The 20429-nt window shown below is 55.1% G+C and overlaps 1 protein-coding gene across 1 annotated transcript in view; it reads left to right on the plus strand.

Annotated features, from left to right (window-relative positions):
- Positions 1 to 10495, plus strand: part of TSPAN33 (tetraspanin 33) — a 37862-nt gene extending 27367 nt beyond the window's left edge. The window contains exons 3-8 of the mRNA XM_090041472.1: positions 665 to 792; positions 2907 to 2981; positions 4027 to 4122; positions 5125 to 5253; positions 6578 to 6739; positions 7333 to 10495. Of these exons, the coding sequence (XP_089897598.1) occupies positions 665 to 792; positions 2907 to 2981; positions 4027 to 4122; positions 5125 to 5253; positions 6578 to 6739; positions 7333 to 7434 (692 nt within the window). The 3' untranslated portion in view covers positions 7435 to 10495. The remainder of the gene's footprint in view (positions 1 to 664; positions 793 to 2906; positions 2982 to 4026; positions 4123 to 5124; positions 5254 to 6577; positions 6740 to 7332) is intronic.
- Positions 10496 to 20429: the final 9934 nt, after the last annotated feature.

Consider the following 20429-nt stretch of genomic DNA (forward strand, 5'->3'; position numbering starts at 1 on the left):
CGCAGCTGCCCTTAAAAGCTGAGGCAGGGACTCTGTCCTGCTGGGAGGGGAGAGATTTCCCTGCCCCAGAGTCGAGGTCTGTAGGGGGAGAGCGGTCCTTGTCTCTCCCTCTGGGACTGGAGGGAAGCAATGGGGACACAAGCCGCAGTGGTGGGGAGCGTGGCCCATTTTGTGTGCTGCCACTATACGTGGAGGAGTTGCTGTTCATGTCCAGGGCAAAGGGGCTCTGGCGGGGGCCACCTTAATCACCGCCATGAAAAACAGGGCCGGGTGACTTGGGCATTTTTAAATCTGTCTGTTTTCTAATAAAATGTTTAAAAAAAAAAAAAGAAAAACACCCAGGGACCTGCTGCTTGGGAGCTGTGTGGATTCCCGGTGCCCGGTCCCAACTAATCCCCCTTCCTTGGGCCAGCAAGCTTGGGGGAGCCCAGTAGCACCCGCTTCTGGCTGGCTGTGTGGACACAGGCAGGCGTCCTGCTCCCTTCTGCTGGAGTGGGGGGGAGGGGATGCCATTAGTATAAAGTTGTGGGGATCACCTCTCTGGACCCGTAGCTGGTGGGGAGGGGAGGGGAGGCTGCTTCTGGCTCTGGTGGCTGGGAAGGGGCCTGGTATAAAGGGTCCGAAGGGTCCACGTGCTCACGCGATGTCTCTTCCTCTGTGCTAGAGGCCGCCATGGCCTGCCTCGCCGTGGACCCCGCCATCCTGCTCATCGTGGTCGGCGTCCTGATGTTCCTCATCACCTTCTGCGGCTGCATCGGCTCCCTGCGAGAGAACATCTGCCTGCTGCAGACGGTGAGAGTGGCAGAAAGCCACCTTGGTTTCTCCCCAAAATCTCTGCCCTGCGACAATGTGATTAGAGGGGCCAGCACGGAGGAGTCACACTTCAGCCTGTCTCTTTAGGGAACCTGAGCTGGCTGCAGTCCTGAGGGAGGGGGACCTGCTCCCTCTGCCCACGGGACTGGCATCACCTACCTGGGTGGGGGGTTCCTACCTGGTGGGCTGGGATCTGCCCGGCAACTGGTGATGTATTTCGAATTGGTTGGCTGACAGCCAACTGGAGCTGGCCTGCACTGGACCAGGTGAATGAGGTCACAGGGGCTATATAAGTTAGGATGGGCAGGAGGCGGTCTCTTCAGCCATGAGGTGAGGCAGCAGCCATGCGGGGAACACAGAGAAGCTTTACCGTCTGAAACTGGCTCTCTCCCCCAAAACTCATGAGCAAGGAACCCCCTGACTCCAGAGGGGAAACTCCACCGGCCTTTGGAAGATGCTTGTGAGTAAGCTGCTCCAGATCTGGGTAGCTGTCTAGCTGGCAGGAACTCAGATGCGTGATCAAAAGGCTACCTCAGCCACACTGTTTGCTCTTTAGGATTTCTAGGATATTGCTCAATCTTGTGCCCTATTTTCACCCTACCCCTGTAACCAATAAAGTCCTCCTTTGTGACCAGTGTGGGAGACTTATTGAGGGGTGGGTCTAAATTATGCCTAAGAGATCCCTTAGGTCTGCGGATTAAAGGAGACTTTACTTTTTGCCCCTGGACTGGGTCCGAGTACCTGTCGGACTTTAGGCCTGTGTTTCCCTGAGGACACAGGGCCGAGACAGTCCCTTCTCGGGGTGGTGGGGGCGACGTTACCCCCAGGCTAGTGAGTGTGCTCTGGGAAGGGGGTCGGCCGGACGCGAGGCGCCCCCGGGAGGCACTCCGAGCCTGGCAGGTGGGCGGGCGCAGGGAGGTGGGCGGCTCAATGCAGGAGCGCCCCCTACTGGCCCGCCACAGTGAGGGCCGCAGGCGTGGGGCGGGCACTGGGCTGGGCGGGGAGGTCTAGCAATGGCAGGACTGCTCGGTGCCCCCGGGGACCAGGCGTAGGCAAGGGTCTCTGCACAGTCTGCACCTTGGATGTGAGACCTCCTCCCCATGGACGGTGGCTACAGCCAGGAGAGGGGTGAGGACAGCTCAGGGGGTCTCCCTCTCGCAGAGCCCACTGAGAGCCAGTCGAGCTTTTCCCCCTGCAGCAAGTGACTTCCCCCTGGGATGCAGGGGCTGGGGTCTCACTGCTGTCTACATCCTTCTACGCCAGTGGGTATCACTGTTGCTGGCACACCATCGGGGTTTGGCGCGGCCCGGTCTGGGATGAAGGAGTGCGCCTCCCTCTAGCGGCCGGCGCTGGGAGAGAGATGCCGTTGTACCGGTGCCGTGCCCCTGTGCCCTGTTTGTGGCACCTCTTTCCCCAAGGAAAGCACCTCCAAGGGCACTGGCGAGGGCGAGAAGGGGAGTTCTTCATTCCTTGCAGATGAAGCCTGAGGGCTCGTGGACAGATCGGTGTATTTGTAGCGGTTCCTTTTGCAACAGGAAAGCTTTTTGCCAGCCTCACAGGGCCGTCACCCGCATGTGTGTGAGAGCACGGGTGCAGGTGAGGCTCATCAACCTGTTGGGGCAGCTCCTCGGGAGATGAGGTGCTCCTGCCTGAGGCCGGAGATGCTGCCCAGGGCAGGGCATGGGATGCTGTGCTGTTCCAGGCTCCCTTTCCCAACTAAGATGTAGGCTCAGAGCACTTGCAGTGAGCAAAGGTGCTGATGTACTTTTCCTGAGAGTGGCACATTACCTGAGCACCTGTGACACCCTTGCTGCCTCTATACTCGCCTGCAGCTCCAAAACATGACTACGTCCCAGTCCTTCGCCCTGTTCCACCCCAGGGGTGGCCGCATTTCCATGCAGGGTGACACGACTGGGGGATAAGGATCTGTAGAGTACGAAGCATTGGGGGAGTGTGGTGTGACTGCCCAGAGGCCCTCTCCATCATGCTCCTCGCACCCCTGCAGTGCCAGCCTAACCATGTTAACAAACACTGCATTGCTTCCTCTTCTGTGGCAATCTGCTGATGGGGATTCCTCTTTCCCACACCCACAGTTCTCCGTGTGCCTGACCGTCGTCTTCCTCCTGCAGCTGGCAGCTGGAGTGCTGGGCTTCGTCTTCTCTGATAAGGTATTTACAGATTTGGGGGCTGGAGTACGTACTGTCTTTTGGGGGCTGCGCTGATACCTATAGAAAACAGTTAGATTTTAACCATCGCATAAGAAACCCAATTGCCAGTCGCCACACAAGTACCCTATTTCACAGCCTTGGCATGCATACGTATTACTTGTCCTCTGACTGTTGAACCTCTTTTCAAACCTCCTCGTTTTCCTGGAAGACGACACTTGACATCGTTGTCACTTGCCATCTTCCAGGTGTGACCTGCGAGGGCTTGAAAACTCCCGGCTCACTGTGTTTCTGGCAGTCCAGTGAAGCCGGGTGCTGTCTTGCAGGAAGGAGGGGTGGTGGGAGATTGAGAAGCAGAGATCCTGCCAGACTAAGAAGACAGGAGCCCTCCTACAAGCTGTGGCTTTGTTGAGCCGAAGTTGTGCTGAAGCCTTAGCAAGACTACAGGGGCACAGAGCATCTTAGCCAGTGCACTGGCTGGGGGCAGGGGAAAGCAGAGTGCTTGGGAGCTCGCCTGGCTGAGTCAATAGCCCTCTTTCTTCTTGGAGCCTGAGTTTTATGACAGAAGCTGTTCTGCTTGGGGACAGATGATTAGCGGCACCGAGCAGAAGACCACTGTGCAGAGTCTAGTCTCCTGAACCAGCATGGACAGACAGAGCTTTTCTGTCTCTCGCGGTTTCTGGATGACCACACTGCTTTGGGCCAAAGTTTTCCCTGCATTGGGACTGGATGACCAGAGTCCCCCAGACCCATGTAGAGCACGGGGACTGGAGAGTAGGACTGCCCAGCTGTCCAGCCCATGCCTGCCTGAGGGTGGGTCTGCCAGCTTCTGGGATGCCTCCCTGAGTATTGGGAGCAGGGTTGGGGGCTGTACAGGACAGTTCAGTGAGTGGGATTCAGGAAACAGGGGTCTACCCCTGTGTGACCACAGGCCTTAGTTTCCCTGGGGCGGGGGGTTAACCAACCAGGGAGTGCAAAGAGCTTGGATGCACCACGTGAGTACCAGGTCAGGAAGGGCCCCGCTAGCATGTCCTTGTTGGCCCCGCAGGCCCGCGGGAAGGTGAGCGAGATCATCAACAACGCCATCGTGCATTACCGGGATGACCTGGACCTGCAGAACCTCATCGACTTCGGACAGAAGGAGGTGAGTCTGGCTGTGAGAGCCAGGGCACGAGCAGGTCCTGGACGTGTCCAGTGGGGGTGGCTGGAGACCCTACTGCTGCAGAGGCACTGGAGAAGATGGTTTTCTGTCTCTCCTCTTTCTCCTTTTCTGGTGGCCCCCACAGCCTGCCTGTTGTAGTCCAGTAGAGCCAAGTCCAGGCACCTCCTTAACTGCTCCCACACGCGTGCTGGCACGCTGCTTTGCACTCCTGCAGCCCCTGTGTGCTCCTGCCCCTGTGCTAACGCTGCATCTGGAGCCTGGATCAACTCCCACCCCTCTCCTGAGCCCATATTCACCCCGGCTTCTCTTGCTTCTCCCAGGCTGGCTGTTGGCGGTGGAGGTTCAAAGCTGGGGGCTGGAGGCAGCGTGACTGTCTCTAGGGAAATGCAGCCTCTCCATACTCGTTGTCCTTGTCCTTCACTGCTACCCTTGATCCCATCTGCACTGCAAACAGACTGGAATTTAAATGACAGGAGCTTTGAGGATAAGGGAAACTTTTTTTCGATCAAGGAGACTACTAACTTCTATGAATTGTATGGGACGTTTTTCGTCTGTTCATTGCACTGCCGACCTGTAGGTCTTTGTGCCTGGGTGGTTTCTACCGGTGGGTTTTGTTGTGTTTGTATAGGACCTATTCAAAGCTAAGTCTTAGATGTAGACTGCAAAGGTCTGCCAGCAAAGCAGAGTTAGGAGTGCAGCTCAGATCCCCACCCGCCGGCTGAGAGCTCTTAGCAGAGCCCCTGGAGCAGGCAGCAAGGCTGGCAGAGCTGCTGCCAAGCTAACGATGCTCGTCTGGGGAGCTGGCACCGCTACAGAGCATCCTGCCGCTGGGCGAGGGCTCTGCTGACAGAGCTATGGCGGCAGAGTCTCTAGTGTAGACAGTCACCCCTTCCAGTAAACCCGGGCTCTTTCAGAGGCCGAAGCCCGCTGAGATGTCCCTGCTGCCCTCTCACCTGCTGCCCACTTTGTGCCGTCCCATTGCAGTTCAGTTGCTGCGGGGGGATCTCCTACAAGGACTGGTCCCAAAACATGTACTTCAACTGCACTGCCGACAACCCGAGCAGGGAGCGCTGCTCTGTGCCTTACTCCTGCTGCCTGCGCACTGCTGACGAGGTAAGCGCAGCCCCGCCATCCCGGGGGTCCTAGCATGCCTGCATCCACCTCTGCCCTGTGCTGAGAGCCAAGGAAGCTTGTAGCCCTAGTGGCTGCGGGAGGGGGAGATGGCTCCCTTCCCCCTAAACCTGGGGCACGGCAGGGAAGCTCTGTACGCAATGCCCCGCACTGTGGGCAGCTTTATTTGATCTCAGTCGGACCACGGTTCGATTCCCAGACATGCACGTAACTGCAGCCATCAGGGCACTAAACGTCTGGCCCTTTGGGTTTTGTCTCGCTGGTCTAAAGCGGGGTGGGGGGAGGTGGTCTTTACCCTTTGAAGCTTCCCCCGCCGCAGGCTTGGCCCTGAAGCCTCTGCAGTGAGTTGCGGCAGGGCGCGGCCGCCAGGGGGCGCTTGGAGCCCGGCTGCTTTTCCAGGACCGGCTGGCTGCAGAGCCCCCGTCCTGAGTGGGGTCAGCCGTGGGGGCTGCAGGGGAGGTGGCTGGGGGAGGGTACGGGGCTGAGAGGGGGGCAGTCCAGGGGTGCTGCTTCCCTGGGGCCCGGTGATTCTCCACTGGGGTCCCTTGAGACCCTTTCAAGGGTGCCGTGGGGTGCCACGCAGTGTTAGCACTTGTGATGTGCGCAGATACAAGTCACTAGATAAACCCTGAGGTTTCCAATAGGTTTTGACACACGCTGACCCCCCCCGCCCCTTGCCACCTTTCTGGGCTCTTTGCAACAGAAGAATTGCTCTGCTATTTTCTGTAGTCAAGAAACAAGTGAAAGCCACGAGCCAGGCTTTTCCAAGGGGGGCTCTTGAGTCCAGTGAGGTTGGAAAGCACTGGTGTGGCCCCAGAGAGGGGGGTACTGGGTCAGTGGTCCTGCGTGATAAGACCCAGGGAGTCCTTGGGGAACGTCCTGCCATAACAAGCAGGCCAGGATCTGGAAGGCACCAGCCCTGCCGTCTCCGGGAGCCTTAGAGAAGCAGCTCCTAGGAAGCAGCGTGGTCTTAGCTCCCACCCCGAAGGTGGCTGCTGTGTAGATCAGGTGTCCCCTGTAACCCACCTGGTGCATGGCAGCTACCGCTGTCCCCATCCCGGAGCCTGCGCCGGTGATGGGGAGGCCGGGGGGACTGAGACGGTGGAGCAAATCTGCTGCTAACAGGGAATCTGCTCCCTGAGGAAGCCGTGACTCCGTGGCCCTTCCTTTCCATCTGGAAGAGGCAGCAGGAGCGTCTGCCTACGAACAGCTCTGTGCAGGGGACCCGTGACTCCATGGCGGTGTGGGGGACTCGGGTCTCTCCCAAGTCTCCCTCTAACTGCTCCTGGGTCTCACCCGCACCCAGGCTGTCATCAACACCATGTGTGGCCAGGGCATGCAGGCCATGAACTACCTGGAGGCCAGCAAGTTCATCTACACCAACGGCTGCATCGACAAGTTGGTCAACTGGATCCACAGTAACCTCTTCCTGCTGGGAGGCATCGCCCTGGGCCTGGCTATTCCACAGGTACTGCGTCCGACCCCGTCTCCCCACCCCCCTGCTCACCGGGTTGGGGGTCCCAAGGTCCCCACCTGCACCTCAGAGCAAAAGGGACACATGCCGAGGGGCCAGTCCTTGAGCTAGGAGGTCCCCTGGACGAAAACCAAACTGACCCCCCTTCAATTTGGAGCCTGGGGCTGGAGGATGTGGAGCTCACAGCCTGCGGATGCCCCTGTATGTGCCCAGAGCACCCAGGATTGGACCCCCAGCCCTGGCTCTGGCAGGAGGAGCCCATTGAACTGGGTTGGGGGCTCCAGATGGAGCAATGGCCCTTGGGGTGCATGGGGGAGAGGGGAGGCAGCCGGGGGTTGTGGACTGGGGCTGTGTGCAGATCTGGGTTATTGGGCAGGGCACGGCCTTCGCCAGCTCCAGCGCGGGCCACGAGCTTTCTGCCTGGCCCAGCCTCAGCACAGGGGAGTCCCCTGGTTGGGCAGCCAGCGTGTGAAGCCAGCCGTGTCCCATCACGGCCCCGCGGCCGGCTCTGGTCCCCGGGTAAGCGGGGGCTGCTGCGCTGCTCAGGATTTGCGGTGGGTTCACAGCGCTCTCTCCTCTCCGTGCAGCTCGTGGGAATCCTGCTGTCCCAGATCCTCATCAACCAGATCAAGGACCAGGTCAAGCTGCAGCTCTACAACCAGCAGCACCGAGCGGACCCTTGGTACTGAGCTCCCCCAGCCCAGAGGGAGCCCCTCTTTCCTATGGAGGGGGCTGGCTGTGCGGTCCTGGATGAAGAGGAGCCCTGCCTTTCCCTCCCAGCCACTCGCGCTGCCCTGCAGGGCCGTGGGGGGATGCGGGGAAGCAAAGGGTCCCCTGGCCAGGAGAAAGAGGCTGCTACGTCTCAGGAATCCTGTCACCTCCTTGCCCGTGTGATTTGGACCCTGATCCTGCCAGGAGGTTTTTTTTTTTTTCCAAGCAAAGGTTTCCCAAGCCCCATCCCAGATCGCATCCGGACTTGTGCTAGCAGCATCTTTCCCGAGGGAGCCACACGTCAGAGGAGCCTGCTTCTAGCTGGGTGGTCTCAGTGGGTAGAGAAGGGGGATGGAGCCATGTTGGGGTACGCTCCTGTCCCCCTGTGGGGTTCTGGGTAGGGGACTTTGCCCTCCTCCGGGCCCCAGGCCTGCTCACTATATAAACCTACACGTTTGGAAAGCTGCCTAGAACCAGAGTGGGATTAACACTCCCACCCCTGGGCCTCTGCAGAGAGCTTTGCTGATGCTGTTTAAATGGATCCAAGCCAGGGAGGTGTCTGAACCAAAGCTAAGCAAGGGAGGGACAGAGGATCATAGAAAATGGGGGTTGGAGGGGACCTCAGGAGGTCGTCTAGTCCAATCCCCTGCTCCAGCCCCAGTGGAGTATCTCGAGCATGTCAAGTCCTAGGTCCTCCCAGCCCAGCCAGGTTGGTGGAAAGCCCAGCAGTTTCTGTAGCCTGCAAGGAAGTGATGGAGCCACCATTCAGTCTGGCCACCTTGGACTCCACAGCTTGAATGATGAGGCACTGCTCACAGCTGGGCTACTGGAGGGCATGGGCCTATGCCACAAGCCTGGAGCAGGAATTGAAGTCGTGCCTTCGTGGGGCATAGCAGGATGCCCGCACCACTCTGACACTGTGCACTGAGGAAGGATGGGGGCTTATAAAGTGCTGGGTCAGACTGGGCAGGCCGGGGGGGCGAGCAGGAATGGGCCCCGCGCCTGTTGGCCCAGGGATGGTGGAGGCTGGCACTTGTCCCCATGCATTGAGGAAGGTGCCAGCTCGCTGCATTTCCTGCTGCAACAGGCATCCCCGTGGAGCACGTTGCCCTGGAGGGTCTGTGGGGGTCTCGGAGCTGGGCCCAGCATCCGGGGGTCTCTGTCTGCTCCCCAGAGAAGCCCTGGTGTCAGGAGGAGCTGATGATTTCTGGTGCTGGGGGCTGCCTGGGGGGGCAGCTGCTACATTACATTGTAGAAGGGACCTCCAGAGGTCACACCCAGTCTGGCCCCTGCCCAGGGCAGGATCAGCTCTGGCTAAACCATCCCCAGCCAGTGTTTGTCCAACCTGCTCTTGACATTTTCCAAGAATGGAGGCTTCACCACTTCTCTAGGCACCTGTTCCAGTGTTTGACCACCCTCCAAGTCAAAAAGTTCCCTATCTCCAACCTAAATTTGCCCTGTAGCAGCTTGAGACCATTGCTTCTAGCCCTGTCCTCTGCAGCCATAGAGAAATTCCCGTCCCCATCCTCTCTGTCATCAACCTTCAGGGATTTGAAGGCCATGATCAAATCCCTCCTTGGGCTGCTCTTCTCCAGACTAGATCACCCTAGTTCTTCCCTCATCTGTCCTGCCTCCCAGGCTCCTAATCATTTTTGTTGCTCTTTCCAAACTCCACATCCTTCTTGACACATGGGGCCTCAACCTTGGAGCAGTGCTCCAGCTTGGGAGGTTTGAAGCAAAAATGTCCCTCCCTTGATATTTTGATGCCTTTGGCATGTGGAGTTCGGGGTCCCAGGTGCTCAGCTGTGGAGGACTCCCCCAGTCCATGTGCCTTCAGCAAGGTGAGAGGAGCCACATAAAAATGCTGAGCCTTTGTTTGCTGAACAAAGATTGGGTCTCCTTCCACGCCATTTAAACCGTCCAATACTGTTCTCCATGGCCCCCTCTGTGTTCCCAGATGGATCCATTTGCAGTAGCCCTTGGGCCTGAAGCTTGAGTCAAAGTCTTGCCTTGGAGTTGGTACTGGTTACCTGTACCTCTCTGTACCCCAGGGTGTAAATGGCAGCACTTGCTAGGCCATAATTTATCCATGTGCATGTGCCTTGACCCCTGCTGTTGGAGATGCCCCCACCCCGCTTCCAAAGAGAAGGTGGAAGGGGTCAGCCCTGTCGCATCTTCCATGGGTTTCGCTTTACTGGGCAGGATGTGACAGGGGAATAGGAATAAAATGCGCCAGGGTCCCTCTCTCCATAAGGTTTTCCATGTCCACCCTGCTGGGTGATCCATCTACCTCCTGCAAAGCCACAGGGCATCGGATCCTGGAGAGGCTGCCCAGTGCAATGGCTTCTCTCCGGCCAGGCTGGGGTCTTCACCCTCTGGAGCCTCCGGTCCAGGCTCTGACTCTCTGAAAGAGGCTACAGCCCAATCTGAAATGACCGGGCCGGCCATGGAGAGTCCTGGGGAGGTTTGACCAAGAAGACCACAAGTTGGGTCCTCGTCACCCTTGACTCCAAACTGAAGGGGCTGGTTGCACTTTGGGGGGGACCCTGCAGTGGGGTCGTACCAGGGGTGACCTGCAAACAGGAAGGCGCTACAGCTTGGGCTGCTTCCCACCCCCCTTGGGATGGGTTTTATCAAGAAAAAATGGCTTGTCTTGGGGAAAAAACCCTGCTTCAGAGGGTCAAAGGGAAGTTATAAGCATTGCTCCTCTCCTTGTAGATCTGTGGGTGAGCCATGAGATCCCATAGGCCGTGCTGGCGAGTCCGGCCGCCCCTGCCCCATGGGCACTCTGTGCCCCCAAGGAGAAGGAGCTCCCTCCAGCAAAGAGGAGCCCATCACTGCCGCCTTCCCACCTGGGTGTATATTTCTTTTTCTTTTTGGTTTTTTTTTTAAATTCCTTCCTTATGCCAGAGGAAGGAGCAGGCAGAGACTAACCTCCTTTGTGGGTGTCTGTACATAACACGTGGGGTCTCTCTTTGTGGCATTAATTCGTGTTTCCCTTTTGGCTTCAATGGAGAATAAAAGCAAATTTGGGCTTGAGCTGGAATGGCCTGTTCTTGCATCTCTGTTCCTGGGATAATCCGGAGTGCGTGGGCACGTGGAAGACGGACCGACGGGAAGAGGCGTCGCTGCTCCTCTTGGAGAGGATCAACACGCTTCAGCTGTGTGTCCTCAGCCCCCCATTGCTAATGGAGAGTCTCCTCGAGTCCCAGCTCTGTTTCGGGAAGGGAAGCCTCTGATGCATAAAGCGGTTCGTTTCTCTGGAGGCCACAAAAATCACAGACACACACTCATTAGATGGCACAAAAGGTGTATTTGCAAATAGGGTCAGAGCAGAGTCAAGGACTCAGATTACTCTGAACCCACCAAGGAATTTTGCAGGCTGTATTTATCTCCTCCCTCCTGGGCACGTGTGCAGAAACAGGAACTCTTACAGCTCACTTCCGTTTCATACAAGCATACATGTGGTTACATCATTACATACATCGCATGTATAGTATAATTAACTATTTAAGTATGCAGGGCGGAGAGGTAAATATGCATCAGCTAATTAAGCATGCTCAGAAACTACTATAGGTCACCAAGAGTTCAAACCCACCCCCTTTTCAAGGACACAGTGAGTTGCATTCCAGCTTCTGTAATCTGCATGAGAAAGGCTAGGGAGAAGCTGGGGGAGAGTCTGCGATTTAGCATAAGAAAAGCTGTGGCAAGTCTGGGCAAGGAAAAAAGTCCTTGGCAGTGTTTCTTTCTTATCGGGTGCAAGATGCAAGCTGTGCATTTCTAACAATACTCCATGCCTAACAACATTCCCCCCTCAAGATGCTTTCTGCTCCCCATTTTCATTTAGGCAGATCAAGATAATTACGAGGAATTTTTCTGAGTACCATGACTTTTGCTACAGTCTGCGCTTTGAGGGGGACTGCTGCAATTTGCATCCCTTCAACTGTGGTGGTTATCAATCTAGTGAGAGTACTCTCCTAATGCCACTTGGGAAAGATCCCAGCTGCGGTTCTCATCCCATTCTTGACCAGTACTCTTAACATCTGCCTTATCACTTACCAACCATTTTGGGGCCAAAGGAAAAGCCCTCCAAGGCCACTGTTCTCCGGCCTCTCGGAGTCCCCCACAGGCCCAGCAGTTGGTGAGATTGAAGGTACCTGCAATTCTTTCCATCATGTCAACATACAAATTTGTCCCTGGGGGAGCAACTGGGGGAAGCGGGGATATAAGCTGGCGGCTAGGGCTGCTCAATCCTGCTTCTCTTACTACATAGATAACAACAAGGCATATTAAGACTCCCACCATATTCTCCCTTTCTTGAGATCAAATACAGCCTAAACTTTTTCTTTTTACTTTCTTGTCTAATTTTCTGAACTTTGATTAAGCCGTCTCAGGCGCACTTGGAGATCACCCGTAGGTTCACAGCTCCACTTGCTGGCTTCTTGTTCCGAGGACGACTCAGCTTCTGGAGTGAGTTCATCCTGGGAGTTGGTGTCCTCTGACGCTCGTGGATGTCGTTTCACATGGGTATGGTGTATCCAACGGTCATGGCCAGCAATCTTTACAGCGGTGTGGGTTGTTAGAAGTACCTGGAAAGGGCCACTCCACCTCTCAGTCAAAGGTTCCTTTTTCCACCGCTGCACCAAGACCTAGTCTCCCGGGGAGAAGTCACGTACCGGTACGTCTAAAGGCAGGTGCTGAAAGGAGGCTGCATACCTGTGAAGAGAAGACAAGACAGACTGCAAAGCAATAACGTACATATGAAGCTCGCTATTACCTAATTCAAAAGTTACATTTTCTCGCATCCCAGGGGGTAAGACTCGAGGGGGCTTGCCAAACATCATTTCATATGGGGTTAATTTAATGCCCCATCGGGGAGTGTTTTGAATGCAAGTAAGAGCTAGCGGCAATGCTTGAGGCCACTTAAGGCGTGTTTCAATACAGATTTTGGTGAGCAGAGTCTTTAATGTCCTATTCATGCGTTCCACTTGTCCTGAACTCTGTGGTCTCCATGGTGTGTGTAGTTTCCAAGTGATCTTGAGAGCTTGTGCGACTTCTTGAACTACCTTTCCCACAAAGTGTTGTCCTTGATCCGACTCGATGGATTCAGGCAGAGAATACCGGGGAATGATCTCCTGCAACAAATACTTCACTACTGTAGCTGCAGTGGCAGTCCTGGTAGGCCATGCCTCGACCCAACCAGAGAGCTGGTCTACCATGACAAGTAAAAACCCATGATGTCCAGACCGTGGGAGCTCAGCAAAATCAATCTGCCATGCTTGTCCAGGGTATGCTGCCCAGGGTCTACCTCCCATTGGCACAGGGGGTTTCCTTCGAAGGTTCACTTTCTGGCATGTGATGCACTTGGTAGCAATACACTGAGCTTCTACATATAGCCCTGGGGCTACTGCTTGGCGGATCACTAGATCACCCATGGCCAAGCCTCCCATATGGGTTCTTGCATGGAGCTGTTGCAGCACCTCCCGAAGCAATGCTCTGGGTATCATGACCTTTCCTCCCAGTACTATCCACCACCCCTGGGAGTTCTTTTCTGCACAAGCTTTCTGTGCAAATTTATCTTCTTCAGGGGAATACTGTGGAACTAAATCCTGGATATCTGGCCATATGGCATGGGACAAGTCCTGCCTGGATACTTCCTCCGCTTCTCCACCAATAAATGCGGCTTCCTTTGCTGCCGCATCAGCCTTTGTGTTTCCAAGCTTATGCTTTTCCTCAGCAGCCTTCCCATGGGCCCGCATATGAATGACTGCTACCTCTTTAGGCTGGTGGAGTGCCTCTAGTAGCTTGATAATCTGAGGGCCGTTAGCAATTTTATTCCCAGAAGCCGTAATGAAACCCCTTTCTTACCACAATAGTCCGTGCGCACGGACTGTAGAAAAAGCATAGCGAGAGTCAGTGTATACATTAACCCGCTGGTCTGTCCCCAGCTGTAATGCTCGGGTGAGCGCAGTGAGTTCCGCGGCCTGTGCCGACCATGAGCTCGGCAATGACTCCCTCCATACTACCTTATCCAAGGTTACCACTGCACATCCTGTTTGTCTTTTTCCATCGATGACAGAGCTGGAGCCGTCTACGAAGTATTCAGCATCTGGGTCTTCAATTGGGTCCTCAGCAAGATCAGGCCGCACCTGCATGGTTTGATTCAGGACCTCAAGGCAGTCATGCGTCGGTTGCCCTGGCTCCGGCAGCAAGGTTGCAGGGTTTAAGGCTGTAGTATGTTTGAAAGTAAGTCCTGGATTAGAGAGCAAAAATATCTCATACCGTGATTGTCTGGAGCGGTTGAGAAACTTTCCTCCCTCAGTCCCTAGCATCTGGGGAACTCCACGTGGGGTGAGTATTTCCATGTCCGCACCCATGACTATCTTCTGGGCTTCTTCAACAACCACTGCTGTGGCTGCCACAGCCCGAAGACAGGCTGGCCACCCGAGTGCAACTGGATCTAGAACCTTTGAGTAATATCCCACGGGTCTCCAGGTCGGGCCTGATGGCTGCGTCAGCACCCCTGATGCAACCCCTCGATTCTCATGAACATACAGTCGATATGGCTTTTTACTGTTTGGGATGGCCAGGGCAGGGGGCTGGGTTAATGCTGCCTTAAGTAGATCAAAGGCATGCTGCATTTCTTTATTCCATTTCCAATCAGTGAGACTCTCCTTAGTCAGGGAGTCATACAGTGGTCTAGCCTTCCCACCATAATCTGGTATCCATAGTCGACAGAACCCAGTTAGCCCTAGGAATGCCCGCAGCTCCTTGGGTGACTTAGGTGGGGATAGACCTTGGATTGCCTGTATGTGATCTGCACTCAGGGCTCTGACTCCTTTTGAGAGCTTATATCCCAAAAATGTAACTTGAGGCTGACATATTTGGGCTTTCTCTCTAGAGACTTTATATCCTTTTCCCCCTAGAGTGTTTAGCAGTGGCCTGGTGGCTTTCTCGCAGAGTTGCAAGTTTGGGCTTGCAACTAGCAGGTCATCCACATACTGGAAGAGAGTCACTGCGGGGTGTGATCCCTTCCACTCCTCCAAGTCCTTCTGAAGGGCAAGTCCAAAAATATGGGGGGCTGCTATGAATCCTTGTGGAAGAACTGTCCACATGAGTTGGGTTTTATGGAAAGTATCTGGGTCCTCTCATTCAAAAGCAAACAATTTTTGACTCTCTCGGTGAAGGGGAATGGAGAAGAAAGCATCTTTCAAATCTAGCACTGAAAATATTTCAGCTTCCCCCGGTACTTGTGTCAAAATCGTGTGAGGGTTCGGGACTACAGGATGGTCTGAAAGGACCTTCTTATTTACTGCTCACAGGTCTTGGACCAGTCTGTATGAGACCCCATCTGCCTTCGGCACTCCAAGAATGGGGGTGTTATAGGGTGAGGACCCTTCCCTAGCCATCCGCACCTCTTGTATTTCTCTATTAACGGCTTGAGTCCAGCTCTGGCCGCTCGGCTGAGTGGGTACTGCTTTACCCGAACGGGCCCCTCCCCATCCTTGAGTATGATCCTTACCGGGAAGACCGACTTAGCTCATGCAGGGGTTCCACCAGCCCATACCGAAGGGTCTACTCCAGTCATGTGATCTTCCGAACTTACTGCAGGGCGTCGGTCCTCCAGGAGAGCCATCTGATAGTTCGAGCTCTGCTTGACAGGTAGCTGGACCACCATCTGGTTGTCTCTGAAAAATATCTCAGCTTGCAATTTTGTAAGTAGGTCCCGCCCAAGGAGTGCAACCGGGCAACTTGGAGAATATACAAAGGAGTGCTCAAGCAAATGGTCCCCCACTTTGGTGAGGAGTGGTTTACAAACAGGGAGTCGGGATTGTGTTCCCTCAATCCCTTCCACAAGTACATGCTGTTCACTAGTTCCTGCACAGGGGGCGTTTTCTGGAATCATTGAAAATGTAGCCCCAGTATCCACCAAGGCTTCAAAGTTTTTGCCACCAACCCTAATGGTTACCATGGGATCTTCTCGGGCTCCAACCTGAAGGGTAGTGGTCTTAGATCCCCGTCCCCTTCATTCTGAGTCCTCACCCTTTTCCTCTGCCCGCATGAGGTGACCTCTCGGTTCCCCCTCTCTCTTCTCCTTTAACTTCATACAATTTAGACAGATTAGTAACCCGAGGCACTGCCTTCACCATTGCTTCCACTATAATCCCCAGATACCGTGCACTCAGCTCTCTTACTTCTGCAGTATGATTATCCCATCTCGGTTCCTCAACAGGGCAGGTATCACGCAGGGTACGACCAGCAGCTCCCTCCGCTTCTACCCTGGCTGCTGCAATGCACTCTGCCGTCCCCAACACTAATCTTCTCTCCTCCGGGGTCAGGAGGGTTTGGAGCATTATCTGGACATCAGCCCAAGTGGGTCGATGGATTTGCCCAATAGATCGAAACAGGTCCCTCATCTTTTCAGGGTCTTCACGAAAAGAGGGGCTCTGATTCTTCCAGTTAAATAAATCTGAAGTACTAAATGGGGTGTAGAAAAAAGTTGCATTGCCCCCCTCTCCGATAACCTCTTGCATCGGGCAATTCAGCACCGGCTGTGATTCTACAGTCTTGCGCAAATAATAGCCCTTATTCCCTGATTCAGATGGGTCACTTGGCTGAGGCTCACGCTCTGAATCATTAGGTATGCTTTGATACCCCGGTGGTGGTTTCCCTGAGGGAAGGAGCAGTGGTGCAGAGGGACTGGATCCCGAGGAGGTATCTGATTCATCCTCGCTACCTGACAGGGTGACCGGAGAGCGGGTCCGATACTCAGCCAATTCAGAATTCCCCCCCTCATTAGACTCAGGGAGTACAGGCGGTCCTCCTCGAGTCTTTCCTTTAACAACCATCACATGAGACTTTACTAAGCATTTCTTAATCCAAGGTGGCTGATTTTGAACCACCCACAACCAACAATCGATATAAGGAAATTGATTCCAATATCCGTTCTGCATAACTATTTCACGGATAACTATCATTTCTTTTACTACAAAGGATCCTTTCGGGGTCCAGTGGACCCCAAATGTTGGCCACTCGAGTTGACAAAACTTAATTAAATCACCCTTTTTCATCTTCACTCCATAATCTGCCTGCTTTGCAAATTTACTGAAGTTTTGTAATATATAACTTAAAGGCGTATCCGAGTTTTCTACACAGGAGCAACCCGCACCCATATTAATGCCCACAAAAGTGTGCCCAACGCACACCAAATACCAAAAGATCCTAGTTACAGACGGTTCGCAACAAAAACCAGGCCGAAAATCCCCCGGTAAATTGAACACGTTTTTGTTCCCGGATCCAGACCAAATTGGGCAAGGGAATTCATATACTCACTCAGATACCCCAGAGATCTAGATCAGAATGCCGGAATGTGTGTCTGGCATCCTCAGGAACCAAAAATTTTGCACAGGAGCCTTTAATCTCTCGGGTACCCCGACTCACGTCTCAAACCCCCTGGGCGAGCCCAAAAAGGCAGCTCGGTGCACACTCCCCATGGTGGCAGAGACGATCTTGTCACTGAGCCCTGAGGTGATCCAGAGACGTCCCATCTGCGTCGCCAGATTGATGTATAAAGCGGTTCGTTTCTCTGGAGGCCACAAAAATCAGACATACACTCATTAGATGGCACAAAAGGTGTATTTGCAAATAGGGTCAGAGCAGAGTCAAGAACTCAGATTACTCTGAACCCACAAAGGAATTTTGCAGGCTGTATTTATCTCCTCCCTCCTGGTCACGTGTGCAGAAACAGGAACTCTTACAGCTCACTTCTGTTTCATACAAGCATACATGTGGTTACATCACTACATACATCGCATGTATAGTATAATTAACTACTTAAGTATGCAGGGCGGAGAGGTAAATATGCATCAGCTAATTAAGCATGCTCAGAAACTACTATAGGTCACCAAGAGTTCAAACCCCCCCCCCCTTTTCAAGGACACAGTGAGTTGCATTCCAGCTTCTGTAATCTGCATGAGAAAGGCTAGGGAGAAGCTGGGGGAGAGTCTGCGATTTAGCATAAGAAAAGCTGTGGCAAGTCTGGGCAAGGAAAAAAGTCCTTGGCAGTGTTTCTTTCTTATCGGGTGCAAGATGCAAGCTGTGCATTTCTAACAATACTCCATTTCTAACAATATTCCATTTCTAACACCTCTGTGGGGCTCCCTGACCGCACAAGGCTGCTGTCTTGGTTCCCACAAAACTGCATGGATGCAGCTGGTTGCATGTTGCCTGAGCAAGCCCTCCTCTATCTCCGTGATGGTCGTGCTAGGAAGAGGGGCTGTGCCTGTAGCTGGATAGCTTGCTGCCACCCCCCTCGTTAAATTGCTCATCACCCCGGTTTTGTTAGCACGTGCATCTGTCCTGCCAACTCAGATGCAGGTGGAGACGCGACGTGACCTGAGCAAACTGAAACTTTGCGTGGGATCAGCCCTTGTTGGAGCTGCCAGCGTCGGGACGGGACTTAGCAGCAGGCTGGCCCGAGCTGCAGCCCCGTGGCCGAGGCCTGCAGTCCTTGCAGGGAACCGTCTTTGCATGTGTCGGCCTCCTCCGTCCCGGGAAGCCGAAGTTGCAGCAGCGATGGGCTGCTCTCTGCCTGTGACAGGTTTGGCCAGTGCCGGGTGGGCACGGAGACATCACTGTATTTTGGGGCTCTTATTTCAAATTCAGTGAGGCTCAAACAGCGCCCACCCCTCACCCTGACGTCGGCTCCAGCAGAGAAGGGAGATGGGAAGATGCATGCGAGGGGGGACATCCCAATTAGGTGCCCTTTGGGCTCAAGGCAGGTGAGATGCCAGGTTGCCGAGCCGCGGGAGGCCAGGCCCGATCCTCCAATGCTTTGCATCCTGGGTGCCAGGCTTCACGCCCGGGACAAGGCTGTGCCCGTCGGCTCCTGTCCGGCAGCCGCTTCGTCTGCGGCCTGTGTCGGCAGCACGGTCTGCGGGGGTGCCGCCAGCGGCTCTCCTCCCCGAGCGCACGGCATCGGTCTGACACGTGAGCTGCGGCACGGATTTGGGCGAGGGCCGAGAAGGGCGATTTCGTCATAACTTTTTTTTTCCCTCCCTCCTTTTCACCCCTTCTTCTGAAAGCAGGATTGAGCAGGCGTTGGGGCCTGGAGGTGAGATCACTCCTCCGTGCCCCCGGGTGTTTGGAAGAGGCCTCAGTCCTCCTTAATCCCCCTGCCCCCCTTTCCTGGGCTCTGACGTGAATGTGGGTGGGTTTTTCCTCCCCTGGCTCCGGGTTTGCTGGGAAAGGCAGGGAAGACTTTGCTGCGGGCTGGAGCTGGCAGCATCAGGCGGTGTGTGTGTGGTCCTCCAGCGTGTCTCCTCTCCTCTCCCCCGCCCATCCCTGTTCCCTCCGTGCAGCTCCCCGGCCATGTTTCAGCTCTGCTGGCGGGGACCGGCAGCTCCGGCGCCTTGGGGTATCCAGCAGGCCTGGCCCCGAAGCAGGAGAGCTCAGTGAGGAGCCTCTCTGCCAGCTGGAGCCAGATGAAAACAGTCCCTAGGCGAGCGGCAGAGGGCCTGGGAGTGGAGGAGCCCAGTCCTAAATGCATGGGGTGGGGGGGCAGGGAAAGTCCACGTCAGGCTTGCGTCTCCTCCTCCCTGGTTGAGCTCAGGGCTGGGGCTCAGCCCGGAGATCTGGGTTTGGGTGTTGCTTCCTGGCGTCGCGGTGGCACTTTCCCCCTTGGGATGACAGGTGGGGCGAGCGCCCTGCTTTGCTCTGTGCAGCTTTGACCTCCCTGCCGCGGGTACTGGAGCAGGAGAAAAGAGGCCTGGATGCTCTGGTAGGCATCGAGCACCTCTAAAAAGCTGAGCCCGGACCCGTTCCCACCCAGCCCTGCCGTCCTGTCTGCATCTTGGGGTCTCTCGGCTGCTTTGGGGCTAAGAAATCACCCTGCCGTGCACCATATCCAACAAGCCTTTGCAGCAGGGTGTTGCAGGGGAGCTGGCAGGCTCTTTGTTGGTCGTTTTGGGGTAAGGGCTTTGCGCCCCTGGGGAAGCCCCGTCTGAGTCTTGGTCCCAGCAGCAGTGCTTGGGGAGAGACTAAAGCAGGCACGTGGCTAAAAGCACTTTCCGTGAGGCCTGGCTCTGAGGCCGAGGCTTGGCTGAAGGACAGCTGGGGCTGGACAGCAAGGAGATGCAGCCCAGGGATTGCAGTGTCTCTAGGGAAAGCCTCTCTAATAAGGGAGCGTCCTCTAATAAGTGCGCTAGATTGGCACAGACTGCCCCAATCCCGAAGGGTCAGGTCCTACCGCCTTTCGGGTGTCTGAGTGAAACCCCCTCGTCCCGCCACCCTGCTCCAGCTCTGGAGAGGAGGGAGGGCAACTGGAGCTGCTGCATTTTGCGTCTTTACCATCCAGCGGAAGGCATGCTGCAAAAGTAGCCTGGTTTTTCAGAGATTGGAGCAGGACGGCATAGGATCTCGCTTTAAGTCTCCGAGTGCCCAGAGCACTTTGAAGCACCACTTACAATCCAGCCCAAAGCCCTGCCGCTCCAACCAGCTGGGACAGAGACGGGGAGAAGCAAAGCGGCTTGTCCAGCATCACGCAGCGAGGGGACCCCTGAACTTGGACCAGGCCCAGAGTCCTAGGCCAGGACCTTGGACCCTGGCACGTCTTGATCTGTAAGTGAGAACTGCCGTATTGCTTAACCAAAGACACACATTCAGAGCTATTTTAGTGCCAGCGAGGAGAGACATAAACTCCCACCCCTACGCTTTACAGGAGTGGGGGGAGGGTGTGACACCCCTTATAGTGAATGCTCTTTTTTTTTGCTATTTAAAAATAAATGAAAAACCCGCTTCCCAGCTGGCACAAAGCAAGCCAGCATCCTTCCATCCTGCACGCAGGACTGAAGCGATGCCACAGGGGCTCTCTAGGTTAAGAAGGGAAGTCCCCCCCTGCCCTTTCTGCCTGGAAGCAGCTGCGTCTGTGTATATTTAAATGCTTGCAAATGATTTAAGAATTGTATTTTATTTT

This window comes from Crocodylus siamensis, chromosome 4 (genome assembly GCF_052110815.1).
Source record: "Crocodylus siamensis isolate JL-2025a chromosome 4, ASM5211081v1, whole genome shotgun sequence".
Taxonomy (NCBI): Eukaryota; Metazoa; Chordata; order Crocodylia; family Crocodylidae; genus Crocodylus; species Crocodylus siamensis.